Below are 21,859 nucleotides of genomic sequence, written 5' to 3'. Positions count from 1 at the left end.
CGATCTGCGAATGCAGGGAGGGGAAGGGGGAGGAGGAGGAGGGGAGTGATCTCAAGCAGCAGGGGAGAGGATGGGGAAGCGGAAGAGGGGCTCTCGCTGCCGGAGCCCCATGCGAATGGCACGATCCGGCCGGCTGCCCTGTCAGCTGCGCACGCTCTGCATGGGCGGGAAATCCAGACATTTACAAATTCCCCCTGGACGCTATTTTTAATTCAGAAAAGCCGGGAGAATCCGGATGAATGGTAACCCTAGAATACATCCCAGAGTGATCTTCGCTTTTTTTGTAACAGTGTTACACTGTTCACTCATATTTAGCTTGTGATCCGCTATGACCCCCAGATCTCTTTCTGCCGTACTCCTTCCTAGGCAGTCATTTCCCATTTTGTACGTGTGCAACTGATTGTTCCTTCCTAAGTGGAGTACTTTGAATTTGCCCTTATTGAATTTCATCCCGTTTACTTCAGATCATTTCTCCAGTCTGCCCAGATCATTTTGAATTTTAATCCTATCCTCCTAAGCACTTGCAACCCCTCCCAGCTTAGTATCATCCACAAACCTTGTAAGTGTACCCTGTATGCCATTATCTAAATACTGATGAAGATATTGAAGAGAACCAGACCCAAAACTGATCCCTGCAGAACCCCACTCAGTATGCCCTTCCAGTTTGACTGTGAACCATTGATAACTACTCTTGGGGAACAGTTTTCCAACCAGTTATGCACCCACCTTGTAGTAGCTCCATCTAGGTTGTATTTCCCTAGTTTGTTTATGAGGAGGTCATGTGAGACTGTATCAAAAGCCTTACTACAGTCAAGATATACCACAGCTACCACTTCCCCCATATCCAGAAGGCTTGTTACCCTGTCAAAGAAAGCTATTAGGTTGGTTTGACATGATTTGTTCTTGACAAATCCATGCTGTTACTTATCACCTTATTGTCTTCTAGGTGCTTGCAAATTGATTGCTTAATTATTTACTCCATTATCTTTCCGGGCACTGAAGTTAAGATGACTGGTCTGTAATTCTCCAGCTTGTCCTAGTTCCCTTTTTATAGATTGGCACTATATTTGCCCTTTTCCAGTCTTCTGGAATCTCTCCCGTCTTCTATGACTTTTCAAAGATAATCGCTAATGGCTGAGATATCTCCTCTGTCAGCTCCTTGAGCATTCTAGGATGTATTTCATCAGGCCCTGGTGGCTTTAAGACATCTAACTTGTCTAAGGCCTAGTCTTCACTTACCGGCTGGTCCGGCGGCACGCCATCGATGTTCTGGGATCGATTTATCGCGTCTGGTTAAGACGCGATAAATCGATCCCGGATCAATCCCGGAAGTGCTCACAGTCGGCGCCGGTACTCCAGCTCGCCGAGAGGAGTACGCGGCGTCGACGGGGGGAGACTTCCGGCCGCGTCTGGACCGCGGTAAGTTCGGACTAAGGTACTTCGAATTCAGCTACGTTATTAACGTAGCTGAATTTGCGTACCTTAGTCCGAAGTCCGGACTAAGTGGGGACCAGGCCTCAGTCATTTTTAACTTGTTCTTTTCCTATTTTAGCCTCTGATCCTACCTCATTTTCACTGGCATTCACTGTGTTAGACATCCAATCGCTCCTAACCTTTTTGGTGAAAACTGAAACAAAAGAGTCATTTAGCACTTCTGCCATTTCCTGTTATTGTTTTCTACCCCTCATTAAATAACAAGTCTACCCTGTCCTTGGTTTTCCTCTTACGTCTAATGTATTTGTAGAACGTTTCCTTGTTACCCTTTATGTCTCTAGCTAGTTTAATCTTGTTTTGTGTCTTGGCCTTTCTAATTTTGTCCCTACATACTTGTGTTGTTTGTTTATATTTATCCTTTGTAATTTGACCTAGTTTCCACGTTTTTGTATGACTCTTTTTTGAGTTTCAGATCATTGAAGGTTTCCTGGTTAAGCAAGGGTAGTCTCTTACCATACTTCCTAGCTTTAAATTAATGGAGATATCCTATCTCCTAGAACTGGAAGGGACCTTGAAAGGTCATGGAGTCCAGCCCCCTGCCTTCACTAGCAGGACCAAGTACTGATTTTGCCCTAGATCCCCAAGTGGCCCCTTCAGGGATTGAACTCGCAACCCTGGGTTTAGCAGGCCAATGCTTAAACCACTGAGCTATCCAGTATATGCCTAACTAAGCATAGGAATAGTCCAACTGGCTTAAACGCCTTGACTTCAATAGGACTACTCACATGTTTAATGTTACGTTTTTGCTGAATCGGGGCCGGAACCCTCCTTTTAGAAGGGTGCCAGTGTAATAAATTGTGGCTGTGCATATCCAGGCCATAGGGTAGTTAGTGTGAAGCAAATAGGGTGACCAGACAGCAAGTGTGAAAAATCGGGACAGGTGGTGTGTGTGTGTGGGGGGGTAATAGAAACCTATATAAGAAAAAGACCCAAAAATCGGGACTGTCCCTATAAAATCGGGACATCTGGTCACCCTAGAAGCAAACCAAGACCTAATGAAGTCCATGGGCGTTTTGTCATTGACTTAAATGGATCAGGCTCTACAGCATAAATTCCTTTATCTCGTGCTCAAGCCCTCTCTATAAGCTGCCACTCTGTATCAGGCTGTTGCAGTGGCTAGGGCTGGCCACTAGAGGGAGAAATGATCTCAGGCCCTGAGCCCGTGCCTTCGACCTGCGCATCAGCTGTCAGGGTTTGTGGTCTCTGCTTGGCTCACACCCCTTCCTGTTCTCCTTTGTCAGACAGGTCACCAAGGCTGAAGGGGTGTCTCTAGCTGCCAAGCACGGGTGCTTGTTTTACGAGGTCTCTGCCTGCCTGGAGTTCGAGGCTGTGCAGCACGTGTTCCATGAAGCGGCGCGGGAAGTGAGGAGGGAGATGGAGAGGAACCTGCAGGTCCGACCGCTGTTCATCACAGAGGAGAGGCCCTTCCTCCACCTTGCTGCCCCGACTGCCGTGGCCTCCAAGCATGGCCTGGCTAGCTGCACGCTCAACACTCTCTCCACGGTCAACTACAAAGAGATTCCCTCCGTGGCACAAGCCAAGCTGGTCACGGTGAAGTCGTCACGGGCTCAAAGCAAGAGGAAAGCTCCCACGTTGACCTTACTGAAGGGCTTTAAAATATTTTAAGCCTTGGCCCCTCCAAGGGATGGGAAAGGAGCAGCCACTGGATTTCCTGGCATCCCAAGGAACCTTCTCCAACTTCTGCAGTGGCATATTTGACAATCTCCATGGCAGCAGTGGCTTACAGACCATCTTCCGTGATTTATTGACACTGCACTTGGCCTTAGAACTACAGCAAAGCACTTTGGTAGGGATGCAGCGAACAGGCCGGGGATTGAGTGCAGAAGAGTCTGAAACTTTGTCATAACTTCCTTCTAAATCACTGACTATTTGTCCAGTCCCTGTAGCTCAGTATTGACATGATATTTGCACATTAGTCCTAGCATTGGCACTGGGTGTTCGTAAAGCTATTTGTTATAACAGAAGCAGGACAGAGAGAGGGAGAGATGAAGCCTATGTTCTATTCGTCACGTCAGTGGGATGAGAGGCTGAATGTCCTCGCCCTGTGCGTAGGGTAATTAAACTTGACATTGTTCTCCCAAGAGGCCAGATCCTCTGCTTATACATGTGTATCACCACTTCTTGAAAAATCAGCTCCCATAAATGCGCACTAGCTGCTTAGACAAGGGGTGTGGCCCATGTAATAACTGAGTCCAGAGTATCTAAACGCAGTGATCATGTAGAGGGCACAAACGTAATGCCCAGTTTGGTACCCGGTAGTGGGAATATTTGGTGGAGCTGGTTGGAATATACGACTGCATCAGAGCCAGGATAGTTTGTGGAGACGTATTGGTTTTCACCAAACTTTTGTCAGGAAGTTTTTAGACAGAGAGAGAGAGAAAGCGGCTGAGTGGCTCAGGCGTTCAGCTGGCCTGTGGGAGAGCAGGTCAGTGCACTGTCCTGGGATGAGGGAGGCCGGGGTGAAAGTTCCTGCTTCTGGCTGATTCACAGCAGAGTTTTCTTCCCAGATCACTTTGACTCTGGCAGACCAGGGACATGAACCCAGGTCTCTCTCATCCCAGGGGCCTCTTTCTCTTTGCAACCTCGAAAGTTACCGTGACGTGGAATTGATGTACTCCGGACAAGCTGGAGTATTTGGCTCATGTTGTCAGTGCTGAAGATCTGCAGGGTGAAGGCATAATGTCTGATGAATCCGGATCGAAAGTGGTCAGAGATACATGTCGAAGATAAGGTTGTTTGGGGTATCTTGACTCTGAATTTCCATACCTTCCAACTTTAGGGTTTTTGTAGTGTTTTTTAAAGGGTTTCTGTAACTGAAAATTTCCTAGATTTCCAGTGTTTGTTAAAATGTCAGTGTTCTTCTAAGGGTCTGTCCCCTAAAATGACTAATATGTATTTACAGCCCTAACTGGATTGGTCTGCAAATCCAGAGTTTGTATCCTGTGCGACTCCCATTGAAATCAATGGAAAAACTCCCCTTCACTTCCATGGGAGCAGGAACAGGTCCATTGGTTAGAGATCTACAAATCCCATTTCAGGTAACTTGCTACAGCGCGTGTGCAGATGAAAGTCCTTATTGCTAGTATTATGTTCAGCGAAAGCTAGCAAAATGTTGACACAAAGTGCTTCAAGGCCAATATGTTTCATTTAATGACCACAGAGCCCCCCTTAGTGGAATGTTAGCACACTGCAGCTGGTATGGACAACAGCAACTAGAATCCAGAAACGTACAAAGGGTGGAGTCTAGTCTATAAATGTATATTGCCCATCCAGTGACACATTGATTTAAATAATTCAAACAAAGCTGATGGCATGCATATCAAATCCATTTAGCAGTGTTTGCATTTTGCTGTTTAAGCAATAAGCAAGGTGAGGGTTTTTAAATGAAATGAAAAAAACATTGCAAATATAATTGCAGCAGAATAAACACTTCCAGGTATATAAAAACAATGCCTACGCACTGAAATAACTTGTACCAAAAATATATTTTGTAATTTTTTTTTACAACGCAATGTTCCTTTTCAAAGACTTTGCCAATGGAATACTCCTTTCTTGGGTGGATTCAAACAAAATTGTTTGTGTATAAGATTGATATATTTTCCATTTTTCTTAAATTATTTGTGGGTGTCTCCATTCCATGCTCTTGGTGGAGAATGCTCAATAACACTCAACCAAGGGCAAAATTCACAATGAACAGGCCATTTTCCTTAAGAAAGGTTATGTACTTTATTTTCCTTTTTGTACCTGGTTTGGGGACAGTAACTGCTCTGCTTCTGTATGGAGTTGCACTTCTCTGCAGAGTAAAGTCATGTATCTATAATTACTCAATTTCAATCAACTACTTTGGAAAATATTTTAATAAAGACAACTTTTGACGAAGCATCAGCACATCTGCTTAGCTTCAGCGTTTTCCCGATGAACCTTCGCAAAGTTTTTTAAAAGCACGCATTCCCTGGCTGACCGCAGGAAAATCCTCCCCCCCTTCCTTGTCTGGTTTGGCTCATATAATTGTTTTGCAGTGGAAGCGAGTGACAGCTGAGAGAGGGTGGGCAAAGCTGGCATGTAGGAGTAACCTTGGAACCAAATGACAGCAGCAGGTAAGGATCAGGCCATATTGGCATCAAAGCAGGTGGGACCAGACCAGACTATCTGAGTCAAGAGCGGCTCATGCTGAGGAATCTCCTCTGTATTTCTTTTTATTCCCCTTGATAAACCGTGCTTAACTTCCCAAGCTCCAGTCAGCATGAATTTAGATACATGACACTTGGTGAACTATTTGTCTGGGGTCTAGACTCGGATTGCGCTCGCTCTTACATGTCCTCCTCTGACTTGTCCGCATACAGGGCTGTAACGTTGCCATCCTTCCACTGAACCAAAACCTCCCCTGGGCTTTGTCCTTTCGGCAGCAAATCTTGTGTTAAAGGATTCAAGTTATTATCTTCCTTCAAATCCACAAAGGGTGGCTTGGCTTCTGGCTCAGCTGGTTTGGCAGTTTTGGCAGTTTGTTCATACATGAGGATAATCTTCCTGTTTCTAATGGGGAGGGAGGGATACAAAAAGAAGCAAGAAGTCAAACCGCAGGCTCAGTGCAGGCTTTCGGGCGGCAGGTGTGAAACTGGTGTATGCGCGGCTGGGCACGGGGCGGACATTAGCTGCTGATGCTTAGAAACCCCAGAGCGTGTAAGTGGAGTGAAGTGATTTAGTACCCACAGCCGCCGTTTATCTTACTCCAACGAATCCAACGAGAAAACATCGTACATCAAATTGTCTACATCGGGGGTGGGCAACCCCTGGCTCGCGCACCACATGCAGCTCTTTTACAGTTAAAGTGCAGCTCGCAAAGCCCCCCCGCCCGTCCCTTCTCCATCGACCAGACTGGGGGGCGAGGGGAGCTCGGGGCTTCTGCCAGAGACAACTGGTGCCTGCTGAGAGTGGGGGGGGCACAATGTAAAGCTTTGCCTCCCCCAATAGCTTGAGTCGTGTGCCCCCCGAGTGTGCCCCCCTTACCCTCAGCGGCCCCTCCCTACAGCTCCCAGGTGTCAGCTCCGCGGGGAAAGACAGCAGCAAAAGCAGTGGCTCTCCCTGCAGCCCCCAGCTGTTTGCCACTGCCTCTCCCCACAGCCGCAGCTCCCAGCTTGCTGGCTCCAGCAGCTGCTGTGCAGGGAGGGGGCCTGGCGGCACCATGTGACCGAGTGGGGCCAGCAAACCCTGGCAAAAATCGGGGGGGAGGCACACGACCCCACTTGTCCCCCCCCCGACACGTCACCTCTGCTTTCTGCCCAACGGGGAGGGGGGTTCTCAGGGCTTCATGCCCATGGGGCGTGCCTGCCAGGCTTCAGCAGGAGCGGAGCTGAAGTCCCGGGACTCCCTTCCCTGCAGGGCTGAAGCCCTGAGCCCCAGTAGACGCCTCTTGTGGTGCTGAAGCCCAGCAGGCGGGCCAGGGCTCCTGAACTTCTGAAGACTGGCGTAGGCAGCTCGGAGGATCAGTACGTTTGGCCACCCCTGGTCTAAATCAAATGCCTAACGCTTTGCTGCGGCTGCTTTTTTCTCTTAGATGAAGAGGAACTCTTCTTCTTATAGCCTGAGTGAGGTGCAAAGATTGTTGCTTTAGGAGAAGACTCATTCTCAGCTCTGTGGTACCCGGCCAATGTGTTTTAGTCCAGCAGAGTGGTGTAATACTTGTTATTCCAGCAGAACCTGTTTTATGAGGGTTGACACATTCTCTGATGCTTGTATCTGACAATGATTCAATCATACTGTTGCTCTAGAAACCAAACGGCGTGAAAGTTTATTTTGAATAGGCGAGGCAAAGGGGCAGCTTTATCTATCTTCGGTACCTATTCAGCCCCCGTTTTCAGAGTATTTTTTTTAATGGATTTTTCTGCCTAGTAGCTCTGTGCGTTAGAGACATGCTATTATCTCCAGTTTATGTGTGGGGAAACTGAGGCACGGAAAGGCTAAGTGACTTACCCAAGGTCATACAAGAAGTTGGTGGTAGAGCAGAACAAGAAACTGAACTGACCACTAGGCCTTCCTTCCTGGTCTAAAGGAATGAGCACAGATCTGGGATTTCTTCCACTGTGGGAATGGGGCATTAAGATGCTAAACCTCTCTAGGAATCACTTACTTCATCCATAAAACAGGGATAACAATTGCCTGCCTTTGCACGGTACATCAGGAAACAGGTCAAAAGCATGATGGAAACGCAAAGTGTTAATTCTTATTAAACTAATATTTCAGATGTGCAAGTGATTTTTTTTGGCATACAATCATAATAATTTCTCTGCTGACCACTCGGCAGCCATCGGATGGCAACAGCTTTCAGTCACTACAGATGTGCAGTGCATTCAAATTAGCAACCTAGTGCAGGGGTCGGCAACGTTCGGCACATGGCTCACCAGGTTAAGCACCCTGGCGGGCCGGGCCAGTTTTATTTACCTGCTGACGTGGCAGGTTCGGCCGATCACGGCCCCCACTGGCCGCGGTTCGCTGTCCCTGGCCAATGGGGGTGGCGAGAAGCCGCGGCCAGCACATTGCTCGCCCGCGCCGCTTCTCGCCGCCCCCATTGGCCCGGGACGGTGAACCGCGGCCAGTGGGGGCCGCGATCGGCTGAACCTGCCGCGTCAGCAGGTAAATAAAACTGGCCCGGCCCGCCAGGGTGCTTACCCTGGCGAGCCGCGTGCCGAACGTTGCTGACCCCTGACCTAGTGGGTAAGTAAGAACTGGAATAGGTTTGAAAATGGCCCCGTCTTTGTGTGGACCCCCACTGGAATGATTTCTTGGATCACCTCTACTTAAAACCAATCATAATAAAGATCCCATTTAAAATAGCATGTTCCTCAACCAAAATCCCATAGGCCGTGTCCTGGCTGGTGATGGGTGGGTGTCGGGGGGAGCATGTGTAACCCACACACCTTCTGGGTGTGGTGTTCTGTCCCAGCTAGTGGCACCGAGCCCACTTAACGAGAGAGTTAAATCAGTCTGCTTAACGGCCAGCTTGCTTTTAGCTCATGCGGGAGAGGCTCATGATTTAAGCTCCGGAGGCCCCAGGTTCAATCCCACCCACCGACAACTGGGTTCTGTCGGCATTACGCATGCAGAGAGCCCGTGCACCTGAGGAGGGGGAAGCCAGTGTCCCTACTCTGGCTGCCTCGAAGGACAAGCACTGAGGAGATTACAGCCTTGTCCCGCTCAGGAGCACATCCATGGGGCACTCTGTACGGGGTTTAGCAACTGTCCCTCCTCCAGGCGCTGCCCCAGTGTCTCCGTGGCCTTGTTCTCCCCTGTGCCCCAGCAGTGGGGTTTACAGCCTCCCTGTACCCCTAAAGTTCTGTGTGTCTTACCTGTTTGCCATGATATTTATTCCCAGAAGAAGGAGGCCCAGAAACAGAACCACAAAGGACAGGACTAAAATGGAGTAATTCCACGTGGATGCTGGGGGGGAGAAGCATTGACAAGGGAAGTCAGCGTGTGCAGAGCCATTCTGACAAGCATGTTACAGCCAAGTTCTGTCGGGGGTGCTCCGGGTTGTGCGGGGTGGATGAGTTTGGTGCAAACCAGCTGCAGGATTAGGGGAGTGCAAAGGGGCCTGTGCTGAGCTCCCTTCAAAGAGTGATAGAGTTTGAGGCCAGAAAGGCCCACCAGATCACCCAGTCTGACCTCCTGTAGATCCCAGGCCGCCAGCCCCACTCTGCATCTACACACTGACCCAACCACTGAAATGAGACCAAAGGATTACAGCCCACGGGAGGCTAGACTGTTGGGTGTCTTTGGGAAAGAACAGGAGAGTGCACCACTGCCCCAGGTCCCTGCAATGGCAGGGAAATGGTTAATGAGCTATACCCAGGTAATCGGGGCAAGCAACCCGCATCCACAGGCTGCAGAGGAAGGCGGGGGAAAAAACCCCCAAGGTCGCTGCCAATCTGACCTGAGGGAACATTCCTTCCCAACTCCACCTATGACGGTCAGTTAGACCCAGAGCCTGAGCAAGAATCAGTCAGCCAAGGACCTGAGAAACCGACGGCTCGCTGCCACCTCTGCCCCTATTGATTTCACAAGTGTTGTGAAAGGCAGGACAGTTCGCAGGGTAGTCCCTGTGACCTTGCAGGACCTCTAAAGTGCCCGTACGTGGCCGGCTCCTGAGGACACATCACCTAGGCTGTGACCCCCAACTCAGGAGCACTCCCAAGGCAGCTGCTTGTCAGGAGTGTAAAGGACCTGGCAGAATTAAACCTCGAAAGGGGTGAGTGGGCTTTTACCCAAACAGAAGGAGGGAGTCTAGGGCTGAAGCAGCGAGTGGAAGTTATTTGTCCTGGGGTGTTATCAGCAAGTAATCACAAGCGGTCCAGACCTGAAGTCCTTCTTCAGGCAAAACTCCATTGACTTTGGGACTTGGTCCATTAAAAGCTCATATTTAAAGATCAAACTCCATGGCATGCTTGAGCTCTTCTGCACACTCTTTTTGGGATTTAATACCAATGTTTTTTGTACCAGTCTCTGGAGCCAGCTCCAGCCCAGGATAGCCTGGCTTTTTCCGTTGGGCGCTAGGACGCTGATCCTGCACCCCAAAAGTCAAGGGGAGCTTTGCTCAGTGGGCGTGGGATTGACCGTATGTCCTCAGGTCAACCCACATCGATCCGTGCCTCCTGTTCTGCTAAAGCAGCCCATGATCACAGACCTTTGCTTCAATGGCTGGAAGACCCATTGGGCAGAAAGTTCAACCAGCACACTGGAGCCGTTTCCAAGTGGGATGTAGAAATCTGTGAAGGAGATCTCGGTAATAAGATGTCCCCCATCCCACTTGTATTTGCCTCTTGATTCTAGGCCCTGCTAAAGCCAAGGAAGGACCTAGGTTTGTAACATAGGCAGCTACCTCTGGAGAGAGCTAGTCGGGAATTTTCTTATGAAACATGTTTTGGGAAAAGGACAATTTATCAACACTGAAATTGTTGGTGGGAAAGAGCCAGTTTTAAAAATCACCCAAGTAAAAAAAAAATTTTGGAAACTGAAAAACTCTCACGGGACAGGAAAACCATTTCTGGCCATCCTCTACGGTTGGGGTAACTCTCCTTGCTATCTGCCACTAGCCAACAAGGTTCACAACCAGACGTTTGTTTCCCCTGCAGCCCCGACCATCTACCATGTTTATTTATGGTACTTACAATCTCCGCTCCGGAAAAACCACAACATCTCCTGTAGTTGTTCTTGAGACATAGGCATTCCAGGAGTGGGATTGCCTTCCACCTCGTCATGCTTTTGTGTGCTGGTAAGAGCCAAAGCGAAATATCTACTGCTCTCTGCCTTTGCTGTGAAAAAACAGAAAGATAGACGGGATGTCAGTTTCTGTTGCAAATGCACAAGATGGAAGAACCTTGCTACTGATTAACAGGGCTGAATTTCTCTTGTTTCTCACGTACATTCGTGCAGGTGCAACTCAAGTATGCAAAATGCGGGTTTTGGGCACAGCCAGTTGCATGTGCAAAAGCGAGCCTGCAAACAGAGCCTAGAGCTAAAAATGTGGCTCAGGGTGTCCCAGGAACAGGAATCTGAGAGAAATATTTGCGATTGCTCCATATGGATCTTTGTTATTAGTCAGGTTTTCTTATTTATGGTTTAGTCAGGTTATGTTATTAGTCGGGTTTTCTTACTTAAATCAGGAAGTCAGTGGCACTCTTCCTTTGAGTTCAATGAGACTAGATCTAGTTCTTTTATACTGAGGTTTTACCTAAAGGGACTCAGAAATCTGAAGTTGACTTTCCACCTTATGGGACCTATAGCATCAATACCTATCTGCCTGCTTGTTAAAGCCCTTTATTATTTGTGGGAGACAGCTGTCTAGTGAACAGCGTTGATATTTTTCAGCTGATTACAGATCCCCTTTGTGTGCGATACACAGGATGGCAAGAACACCGCAACCTCATTGCATATTGTTAGCAAGTGTTGCACGTGTTTAGTGAGTGTCTTTTCTTTTTGGTGTCTGATGCTTACCTGGCTTCTGATCACAGACGCTCTGCCCCCGACTGACTCGCCATCGGGAACTTGGGCTTTTTGTATTCGCCAGAGCGGCTTTATTCTTATCTGCAGTCAGGTACATAGGGGTGCTGCCCACAGAGTGCAGCGTGAAATTAACACACTCCCAGTTTGCATGTGCTGCACTTTCACAGGGACTTGACCGCACGCTGTTGGCTTCATCTGTAGACAGACATTTCCTGGTGCCTTGATTGATCAAGGAATTGTTTTGCCAAGACCAGTGTTGGAACTCTGACGTGGGATTACAGTCCGCTAAAAGTAAATTCTCATCTGTCGTGCTGGCTTGTAAACACAGCTTGACTTTAGCGTTTTGAATGAGAAAACCCCGTGTGCCTGCAAAGAAACCAGAGTTTGAGCACAGTCACCCTGTACGGATGGGACAGTTACCTACAAAGCATGGTACCGACAGCAATCAAGTCAAGCAATCTTTAACGTCTATGGGGAGCAGACAGGACTCATGCAAAAGCCACACAAGCAGTGAATTGCATGGAGCTCGCTTTCCCTGTCTTGGAAGGACAGAGTCAACTCTCCTGGGATTTGAACCTGTTGTTCCAAGGAGCCTAAGTGGTTCAGAGCAGAAGGAAATCCACTGCAGTCCTTTATAAGCTGGGGGAAGAGAATATCCATGTCCCCATTAACATCCCCAGCTTACAACCCAACTGCTCAGCTACATCTGTGATCTGGCTCTCTCGGGATTGCAGGGAATATCAAGTTCAGCTACTAGACCTTTTATTGTGTCACTAGCTCATTTTGGGTATTTCAGTCCTAGCACATCTCTGCTACGGGCAGTTCGAGAAAGTCCCCCACTGTAGCGAATGACGTTGGGTCACACTGTGCCCACGGTGACCCTCAGGTAACGACCCTGACGTCAATAGGATTGCAACAGCCTAAGGCCTAGTCTTCACTTACCGGCTGGTCCGGCGGCACGCCATCGATGTTCTGGGATCGATTTATCGCGTCTGGTTAAGACGCGATAAATCGATCCCGGATCAATCCCGGAAGTGCTCACAGTCGGCGCCGGTACTCCAGCTCGCCGAGAGGAGTACGCGGCGTCGACGGGGGGAGACTTCCGGCCGCGTCTGGACCGTGGTAAGTTCGGACTAAGGTACTCAAATTCGTAGCTGAAGTGGGGACCAGGCCCAAGTGAGGGCAGAATTTGGAAGTAACTGTTGCTGAGGTTACTCCAGATTTATGCCAATACAGATTAGAGGAGAACTGGCCCAGGGCTCAGCACACAGACAGCCAAATGATCAAGGAGCTAGAGCCCCACTTGTGTAAACACGTGACTGCAATAGCACACTTATATTTACACACGCAGGTACCGTGTGTGCATGTGCACACTCAAACAGGTACCTGTGTTTGACAATGGCCAGATAGGCATTGAAATAGCCACTCCAGGTGCAAACCCCATTTTCAAGCCAAATGTGGCCATTGGGAAGGCAGATGTAGGCAAGCGAGGGTGCATCTAAGTAGGGCACCTAACACTACTCCCCAGACTGATTCATGTTGTAACCCTGATCGCCAATGCCCCCTGCTCAGCCTGACATGGGTAAGAGTTCCAGACAAGGAGCTGTCGTGGTGTACGGGGGATGCTCCTCACACTGTCCTTTCCCCAAGCAAAGACTCTACCTTGCACCAGTAGAAAGAGGATTATCCAGAGTGACTTCATAGTTGTAGGTCCCATTCTGAAAATGGAGAGGGCTTCTTTGAAGTATGGTACTTGGAAACCTGGGAAAGTAAAACAGCCAAGAGGTTATGTATACTCTCTTGATACCCTGAGAACCTGGAGGGCACTGCCTATAACAATGTCGCTGCTGTAAGAGGCTCAAAAGAATCAGAGATGTTAGGCCAAGCATGTCCATTTCCCAGTGTCCAGCACCCGTGCGCTCTTCTGTCTCATTTTAAACACACGAGCAATGGGAGATCCAGCCCATTCCACTGCCTGCTAGATCAGACATATGTTCTGATGTCCAGCTTCGACTTCTGGGCTGCTTTGCTTCTCATTACACCAGGCCGAGCTGACAGGATGGGATGCAGAGCTGATTCTAAGAGCCACCCAAGGAGTGGCCGTCCCCTGAGCTGCCCGTGACCTGCTGCCAGGAGCCAGCTCCTTTCCCAGCAAGGCTCCTTTCCTCTGTTCCTTCCTCAAGTGGCTGCTGCTTCCCTCACTGGCTCCCCTGCCATCCAGCACCAGCGATCAGGGCCGGCTCCAGGCACCAGCCCTCCAAGCATGTGCTTGGGGGGCAGCACCTGGAGGGGGGCAGCGCTCCGGCCACTGGGGAGAGCGGGACCCGGCCGGGCTCGCCACCCTCCCCCCGGCGCTCCGGCCACCGGGGAGAGCGGAGCCATGGCGGGCTCGCCACCCTCCTCCTGGCGCTCCGGCCGGCCGGGGAGAGCAGGGCCGCGGCCAGGCTCGGCACCCTCCCCTGCCGCGCTCCCCGCCGGGGGACGGGGGGGCAGCGGGAGGCTTTTTTGCCTGGGGCGGCAAAAAAGCCAGAGCCGGCCCTGCCAGCGATACGTCTTGTGAGAGCATCTGCTGCCAGTCAGAGGGAAGCAGAAGAAGTGACCACGTCTTGAGAGTGGAGAGCTCAGCTATCAGAAGGGGGAGGAGGCAACTCCTGGTGCCAGGCTGAAGGGAAGGTGTCTCCTGTTTCTCGAGTAGCTCCTAGAAGCAGGCACCTCTCGCTCCTCTCAGCAGGCCAAGCATCCACCTCCCGCCCCTTAAGAAGTCCTCAGCTCCTACACTCACTCTGCCTGTTTGTCCCACCACCAGCGTGCCTCAGTCCCGGCTGGAGGGATTGTGTCTGGGGATTGTTTAGTCTCTGTCAGTAGGGTTACCATATCTATTAAATAAAAAAAGAGGACCCTCCACAGGCCCTGGCCCCGCCCATTTCCCCACCCCCACCCCACCCCAACTCCGCCCCTTCCCCGCCCTAACTCCGCCCCCTCCTCCCTCCCACTCCCAGCCACGGGGAAAGGGCTGCCCGAGCGCTACCGGCTTCACGGTTTGCCGGACAGCCCCCAGACCGGCGCTTCCCCAGCGCAGCTGGAGCCCGGGAGGGGAAGAGCCCAGCCGGGGGTGCAGGGTCTGGAGGCTGCCCGGCAAACCGTGAAGCCGGTAGCGCTTGGGCTTCGGGCAGCCCCCTTGCCTCCGGACCCTGCGCCCCCAGCCGGGCACTTCCCCTCCCGGGCTCCGGCGGCGCAGGGTCCGGAGGCATGGGGGCTGCCCAAAGCCCGTAGCGCTCGGCTCTTAAACAGAGCCGAAGAGTCGGGGAGGAGCAGAGCAGCCGCGGACTCTTAAGAGCCGAGCTGCCGCAGCGCTACTGGCTTCGGGCAGCCCCCGTGCCTCCGGACCCTGCGCCGCCGGAGCCCGGGAGGGGAAGTGCCCGGCCGGCGGCTGGGGTCCGGAGGCAAGGGGGCTGCCTGAAGCCCATAGCGCTCAGGCAGCTCGGCTCTTAAACAGAGCCTAAGAGTCAGGGGAGGAGCAGAGCCGCCATTTTCCCGGACATGTTCGGCTTTTTGGCAATTCCCCCCGGACAGGGGTTTGAGTGCCGAAAAGCCGGACATGTCTGGGAAAAAGAGGACGTATGGTAACCCTCTCTGTGGCCCATTCGGTTCTTAGCATCTTTGTTGAGCCTGCCCATGAGGGGGCTAATTACCACAAATGGACATGACTGTGTGTGAGGGGGATACTTGCCTGCTAAGATCTGGACTGAGCCCATGAGACTCAATTTATTCAGGCCACTAGATGGTAAAAACTTTCACTCCCAAACTGCTCTGGATTTGAACTGTGACTTACCTCTAGGTAAATGACTCTTCGTCCCATCACTAGTCCCTGAGCTACTCTATCTTTCCAGTAATTATTATTATACCACAGAGATTTTTGCATCCATTCCATACTCTTGCTTTAATTTCAATAGCTCGTGTTGTTTCTTTGGACCCCAGAGCTGCCCCTGGTAAATTGCTCAACAACACATTACGCTGCCTAATGCAGGCTAAGAAGGACCCTGCTGACTATTACATGAAAAATCTGCCCTACTGGTTATTCACCTAACGATTGCTTTTTTCTGGCCGTAGGTCATGGATTACAATTTCTTAACAATTCAAAGTTCATATTTTATGGCCAGCTAAGCATGCAGGCTCATTTCCTCATGACAGAAAGTCATGCTACAGGCAGTACATGTGCAAATGTGATTCTGCAATGTTATGTTTTACAATAGCACTGCCGTTTAGAGAATGAAACCCCTAAAACCCCTGTCCGGAGGATGTATTACCTCACTCTCCGTTAAGTTTGTCAGCCTACAGATAGATCATTCACCATAGAAAGAGCAAGCAAACTATGGTGTGCCACAGGAAGCAACTTAATTGAATGTTACCTCCAAAGGAGAAGTCCAACACTGAACATTTTAAATCGTGAAGGGATGTTTTCTGTGTAATAGCATGTTCAAATAATAATATTTGACATTTATATGGTATCTTTTATCCCAAAATGCTTCATAAACTATGGGCAAAATCCTAAAGTCCTTGCTCAGATCAAACTCCCATTGGCAGCAATGAATTCAGGAGAGTGGTGTCAGAGGATTTGGCCCCATAAAATATCAATGAAAGGCAGCCACCTCTGGGGTGGAGAGCAGCAACCGAGCAGCGTTTTGCACATGAGTGGGAGAAGGGAAAATTTTGGTAAAGGACATTAGGGCAAACCCCCTACTATTATGGAAACGGTGAGGGGATCTTTTACATCCACATGTTCCTGACAGGAGCTCCATATTTAAAGCCTCCTTAATCTCTCTCACACACAAAATAAACTGCACTGAATTCCATTTATCTGCCTCCAGCATATGAAAGCCTGAACTGAGCACGTGGTTCCAGAGAGCTTTGCATTTCAAACCTGAACCACGGACTTTTCAAGCTGCCCTTTCACAGTTATTATGATATTGACCGTGTGCTTGATTGCTTGCTTGTTTGTTTGAAAAGTGTGAATTGGGAATGCTTTGTTCCAGATGGGCCTTGAGTGGGCCTGACTGGTATATAAGGGCAGTCAGCAGCGAACCAGCTGAGCGGCGAACAGCAGAGGCTAACAGCGGGAGTTTGCCTGGGGAGAGCTCACTGCGGCTTTCATCTGCAGGTTTCTCTGAGTAGTTCCTGCAACAGTTGAGGAAGTTCTTAAGAGGACGGTGATATGGAAGGTGAGCGATCAGCTGTTGTAACCTGCACAGGTTGTGCCATGTTTGTCTTTCTTCACCCTGATATCTGCTGGGAGGCCAATACAGCACAGACAATCCAGGAAATTTTTGGATAGTGTAGGGGACAATTTCCTGGTGCAAGTGCTGGAGGAACCAACTAGGGGCAGAGCTTTTCTTGACCTGCTACTCACAAACAGGGAAGAACTAGTAGGGGAAGCAAAAATGGATGGGAACCTGGGAGGCAGTGACCATGAGATGGTCGAGTTCAGGATCCTGACACAAGGAAGAAAGGAGAGCAGCAGAATACGGACCCTGGACTTCAGAAAAGCAGACTTTGACTCCCTCAGGGAACAGATGGGCAGGATCCCCTGGGAGAATAACATGAAGGGCAAAGGGGTCCAGGAGAGCTGGCTGTATTTTAAAGAATCCTTATTGAGGTTGCAGGAACAAACCATCCCGATGTGTAGAAAGAATAGTAAATATGGCAGGCGACCAGCTTGGCTAAACAGTGAAATCCTTGCTGATCTTAAACGCAAAAAAGAAGCTTACAAGAAGTGGAAGATTGGACAAATGACCAGGGAGGAGTATAAAAATATTGCTCAGGCATGCAGGAGTGAAATCAGGAAGGCCAAATCACACTTGGCCAAATCACACTTGGAGTTGCAGTTAGCAAGAGATGTTAAGAGTAACAAGAAGGGTTTCTTCAGGTATGTTAGCAACAAGAAGAAAATCAAGGAAAGTGTGGGCCCCTTACTGAATGAGGGAGGCAACCTAGTGACCGAGGATGTGGAAAAAGCTAATGTACTCAATGATTTTTTTGCCTCTGTCTTCACGCACAAGGTCAGCTCCCAGATTGCTGCACTGGGCAGTACAGCATGGGGAGAAGGTGACCAGCCCTCTGTGGAGAAAGAAGTGGTTCGGGACTATTTAGAAAAACTGGACGTGCACAAGTCCATGGGGCCGGATGTGCTGCATCCTAGGGTGCTAAAGGAGTTGGCGGGTGAGTTTGCAGAGCCATTAGCCATTATTTTTGAAAACTCATGGCGATCGGGGGAGGTCCCAGATGACTGGAAAAAGGCTAATGTAGTCTTTTAAAAAGGGAAGAAGGAGGATCCGGGGAACTACAGGCCAGTCAGCCTCACCTCAGTCCCTGGAAAAATCATGGAGCAGGTCCTCAAGGAATCAATTATGAAACATTTAGAGGAGAGGAAAGTGATCAGGAACAGTCAGCATGGGGAAGGGGAAGTCGTGCCTGACTAACCTAATTGCCTTCTATGATGAGATAACTGGCTCTGTGGATGAGGGGAAAGCAGTGGATGTGTTATTCCTTGACTTTAGCAAAGCTTTTGATACGGTCTCCCACAGTATTCTTGCCGCCAAGTTAAAGAAGTATGGGCTGGATGAATGGACTGTAAGGTGGATAGAAAGCTGGCTAGATCGTCGGGCTCAACGGGTAGTGATCAATGGCTCCATGTCTAGTTGGCGGCCGGTTTCAAGCGGAGTGCCCCAAGGGTCGGTCCTGGGGCCGATTTTGTTTAATATCTTTATTAATGATCTGGAGGATGGTGTGGACTGCACTCTCAGCAAGTTTGCAGATGACACTAAACTAGGAGGCGTGGTAGATACACTAGAGGGTAGGGATCGGATACAGAGGGACCTAGACAAATTAGAGGATTGGGCCAAAAAAAACCTGATGAGGTTCAACAAGGACAAGTGCAGAGTCCTGCACTTAGGACGGAAGAATCCCATGCACTGCTACAGACTAGGTACCGAATGGCTAGGTAGCAGTTCTGCAGAAAAGGACCTAGGGGTCACAGTGGACGAGAAGCTGGATATGAGTCAACAGTGTCCTCTTGTTGCCAAGAAGGCTAACGGCATTTTGGGCTGTATAAGTAGGGGCATTGCCAGCAGATCGAGGAACGTGATCGTTCCCCTTTATTCGACATTGGTGAGGCCTCATCTGGAATACTGTGTCCAGTTTTGGGCCCCACACTACAAGAAGGATGTGGAAAAATTGGAAAGAGTCCAGCGGAGGGCAACAAAAATGATTAGGGGTCTGGAGCACATGACTTATGAGGAGAGGCTGAGGGAACTGGGATTGTTTAGTCTCCAGAAGAGAAGAATGAGGGGGGATTTGATAGCAGCCTTCAACTACCTGAAGGGGGGTTCCAAAGAGGATGGAGCTCGGCTGTTCTCAGTGGTGGCAGATGACAGAACAAGGAGCAATGGTCTCAAGTTGCAGTGGGGGAGGTCCAGGTTGGATATCAGGAAAAACTATTTCACTAGGAGGGTGGTGAAACACTGGAATGCGTTACCTAGGGAGGTGGTGGAGTCTCCTTCCTTGGAGGTTTTTAAGGCCCGGCTTGACAAAGCCCTGGCTGGGATGATTTAGCTGGGAATTGGTCCTGCTTTGAGCAGGGGGTTGGACTAGATGACCTCTTGAGGTCCCTTCCAACTCTGATATTCTATGATTCTATGATATGCCGCATTTCACGTTTAAAATCGTTGGCTCTTTTGTTTCGATACCGAAAAGCAGGGGGCTGGTCACTAGGATGGACTGGACCACAAGAATTCCATTTTGCAAACAAAGGCAAGGTTCTGGAATTTGGTTTCATTCTGTAGCAGGATGACACTGAGATGTTCTGAATTTTTTCACAACTAACAAGCGCACAGTCTGCTGGTTAGGGCATGCACATGGGATGTGGGAGACCCTGCTCTGCCTGGTCCTAACTGCCAGGCTCTTGATTACTGGGGTGGCACACTCAGTCTGACCAGAAATTCTGTCCTGGACCTAAGGAAACTTTCACTGAAATGAATGCATTTCCAATGAGAGCTTCAGTTTGACTAATCAGCATCGGCTGATGAAGAAACGTTTAGTCGAAAAATTCCCGACCGTCACTGTTGGTGACATCCCTGCTAGAGCCCTGGTGACCTCTTCATCATTTGGGGGGGAGGGATAGCTCAGTGGTTTGAGCATTGGCCTGCTAAACCCAGGGTTGTGAGTTCAATCCTTGAGGGGGCCACTTAGCAATTTGGGGCAAAATCAGTACTTGGTCTTGCTAGTGAAGGCAGGGGGCTGGACTCAATGACCTTTCAAGGTCCCTTCCAGTTCTAGGAGATCAGTATGTCTTTATTTATTTATTTATTTTTATTTCTCCAGACCCAGCGTCCCAGGCCTCACACCACAGCCAGAGTTGCTGTCACTAAGGCTACGTCTACATGATGAGTTAGGGGTGCAATGCCCTCACTCGCTACACATCCTCGTGCTACCTCTCATTGAGCCAGTGTGCGTCTAAACAGCAGTGTAGCCATGGTACCATGGGTAGTGGCAGTGAAGGTACCGCTTAGCCAGGCCGAGTACATACCCACAGGGTTCAGGCAGGTTTGTTCTCAGCACAGCTAAGCCTCCGTGGCTACACTGCTTTGTACACTTGCATTAGCTCAATGAGCCCCAGTGCAAATATATGTATACAAACAGGGGAATTATACCCCTCACTCATAGTGTAGATATAGCCTTAGATCGCTGGGCAAGGCTCTCTGGAGCTGCACCTTAACCAATTCAGAGTTTAGTTTGCAGTCCTATCTGGGACTCACCTCATGATGTCCGTGATTGAGGACAGCACCCACTGTGCAGTGGTGACTTTAATACTTTGGTACAATTTGGGGAGCTCAGGAAAGAGAAAGCCGGTTTCCAGATTTTCCTAGCTTTTGTTAATTTCAGGCCTGTGCACAGTGGGGTCGGTATTTCATCCTGTTTGGGGAACATTTCCCCCCCAGTTTTATTTTGGGTGACATTACACCTGCAAAATTTCATATTGTTTTCAGAACCTGGATTTTCATACTGAAATATGCCAAAGTCACACCTTGAACTTTGCAGAGAAAACACAGAGGCTTGTCGGCATGGCCGTTCACATGTCAGGGCTCCCCTCCACACCAGGTGCTGTGGAATTGTGCAGGTTTTGCCCTGCAGTTGCACCCTGTTTATTACATTGCAATGAAATGTGGAAACTCAAATGGTGAGACTGTCACATTAATAGTGAATATTTTATACAACCCCAATGCCCAGTCCTGCAAAACCTTACTCATGATAGCAATCTTTATGCATGCAGGCAACCAGGGGGGCTGGAACAATTTGCACAGTGGGAGTGCTGAGAGCCATTGAACCAAATTACAAACCCCGTATGTGATGGAAACTGCTTCAAGCCAGGGGCAACAGCAGCATTGCCAGCACCTCTAGTTCCAGCACCTATGCAGGCAATCCGATCAACTACACCAGTAAGGTTGTGAGACCAGGCTCTAGATATTAGGATCTGAGGATCTGGCCCGCAAGAGTATATTTCCACCCCCTGTTGGGCACACCATATTGCATAATCAAAATCTGCCCTGGAATGTCACAAATATACCCTTTCTTTTTATTTTGCGCGTTGGCTTTTATTGGGCTTTAACGTTTTAGGCCGTTTACCAGGAGACATGCTGCGCTCAGTCCGGGCGCAGAATTCCCAGTGATGCTCATAAAAGTGCCAATTTTTTGACTCTATTGGGGGACAAATCAGATCAGCTGGCCAGCAGGCCTTGAAGTCTGCAATCAAGATCCTCCAACCCCATCTGTGATTTATCTTGTTGACACCGGCAACAAAGGCTCAGTCCAACCTTCAGAAAGGCCATCTATATGCACTATCTGATAAGAAATTATTTATGTCCTTTCTGTCTCCTTGCCTTATCATCCTACAATATATTGCAATACAATTACAATCATCACATTTTGGGATTAATCACCTTAGAAAATTGTATTCTCTTGTCTCTGTTCCGCTGGTCTCAGTTCATGGTGATGGTTGTGTATTAACTGCATTAAATCTTGCATGTCATCCCAGATATTGTATCTGAAGACTCCCATCCTAACTGTAGTACTAAATTTGCATACACAGTGCAATACCTTGTAAACTGAAGCCAATATTTTTGTGTCCAAGAAAGTTAAACTATGGAATCAGTTCAACCAAAGTTTTTAGCACTTGGGAGCAAAATTGTTTAACTTATTAAAGGAAAAATATTAAAACAGGGAGGCACTTTTTAAACTTTTGAATAATTAGAAATCTAGGAGCAAATCTACACAACATTTTTCAATCACAGTATTA

At 49.1% G+C, this 21,859-nt stretch overlaps 2 protein-coding genes across 6 annotated transcripts in view; one reads left to right on the top strand and one right to left on the bottom strand.

Moving 5' to 3' along the window:
- The window catches only part of RASL12 (RAS like family 12), a 56,763-nt gene extending 51,369 nt beyond the window's left edge, over positions 1-5,394 (top strand). For all 5 annotated transcript variants that reach the window (XM_008165487.3, XM_005294804.5, XM_005294803.5 and 2 more), the window contains one exon: positions 2,736-5,394. In XM_008165487.3, coding sequence (XP_008163709.1) covers positions 2,736-3,120 — 385 coding nt within the window. In that variant the 3' untranslated portion in view covers positions 3,121-5,394. The remainder of the gene's footprint in view (positions 1-2,735) is intronic.
- SLC51B (SLC51 subunit beta) overlaps positions 5,355-21,859 on the bottom strand; it is a 45,478-nt gene continuing 28,973 nt past the window's right edge. Inside the window, exons 2-6 of the mRNA XM_065559202.1 lie at positions 13,174-13,272; positions 11,503-11,877; positions 10,677-10,820; positions 8,859-8,949; positions 5,355-6,048 (exon numbers count right to left, since the gene is read on the bottom strand). Coding sequence (XP_065415274.1) covers positions 5,826-6,048; positions 8,859-8,949; positions 10,677-10,820; positions 11,503-11,877; positions 13,174-13,228 — 888 coding nt within the window. The 5' untranslated portion in view covers positions 13,229-13,272 and the 3' untranslated portion in view covers positions 5,355-5,825. The remainder of the gene's footprint in view (positions 6,049-8,858; positions 8,950-10,676; positions 10,821-11,502; positions 11,878-13,173; positions 13,273-21,859) is intronic.

Source organism: Chrysemys picta, chromosome 10 (assembly GCF_011386835.1).
Source record: "Chrysemys picta bellii isolate R12L10 chromosome 10, ASM1138683v2, whole genome shotgun sequence".
In the NCBI taxonomy this organism is placed as follows: domain Eukaryota; kingdom Metazoa; phylum Chordata; order Testudines; family Emydidae; genus Chrysemys; species Chrysemys picta.
The sequence above is the reverse complement of the archived record's forward strand: the minus strand, read 5'-3'. Positions and strand labels throughout refer to the sequence as shown.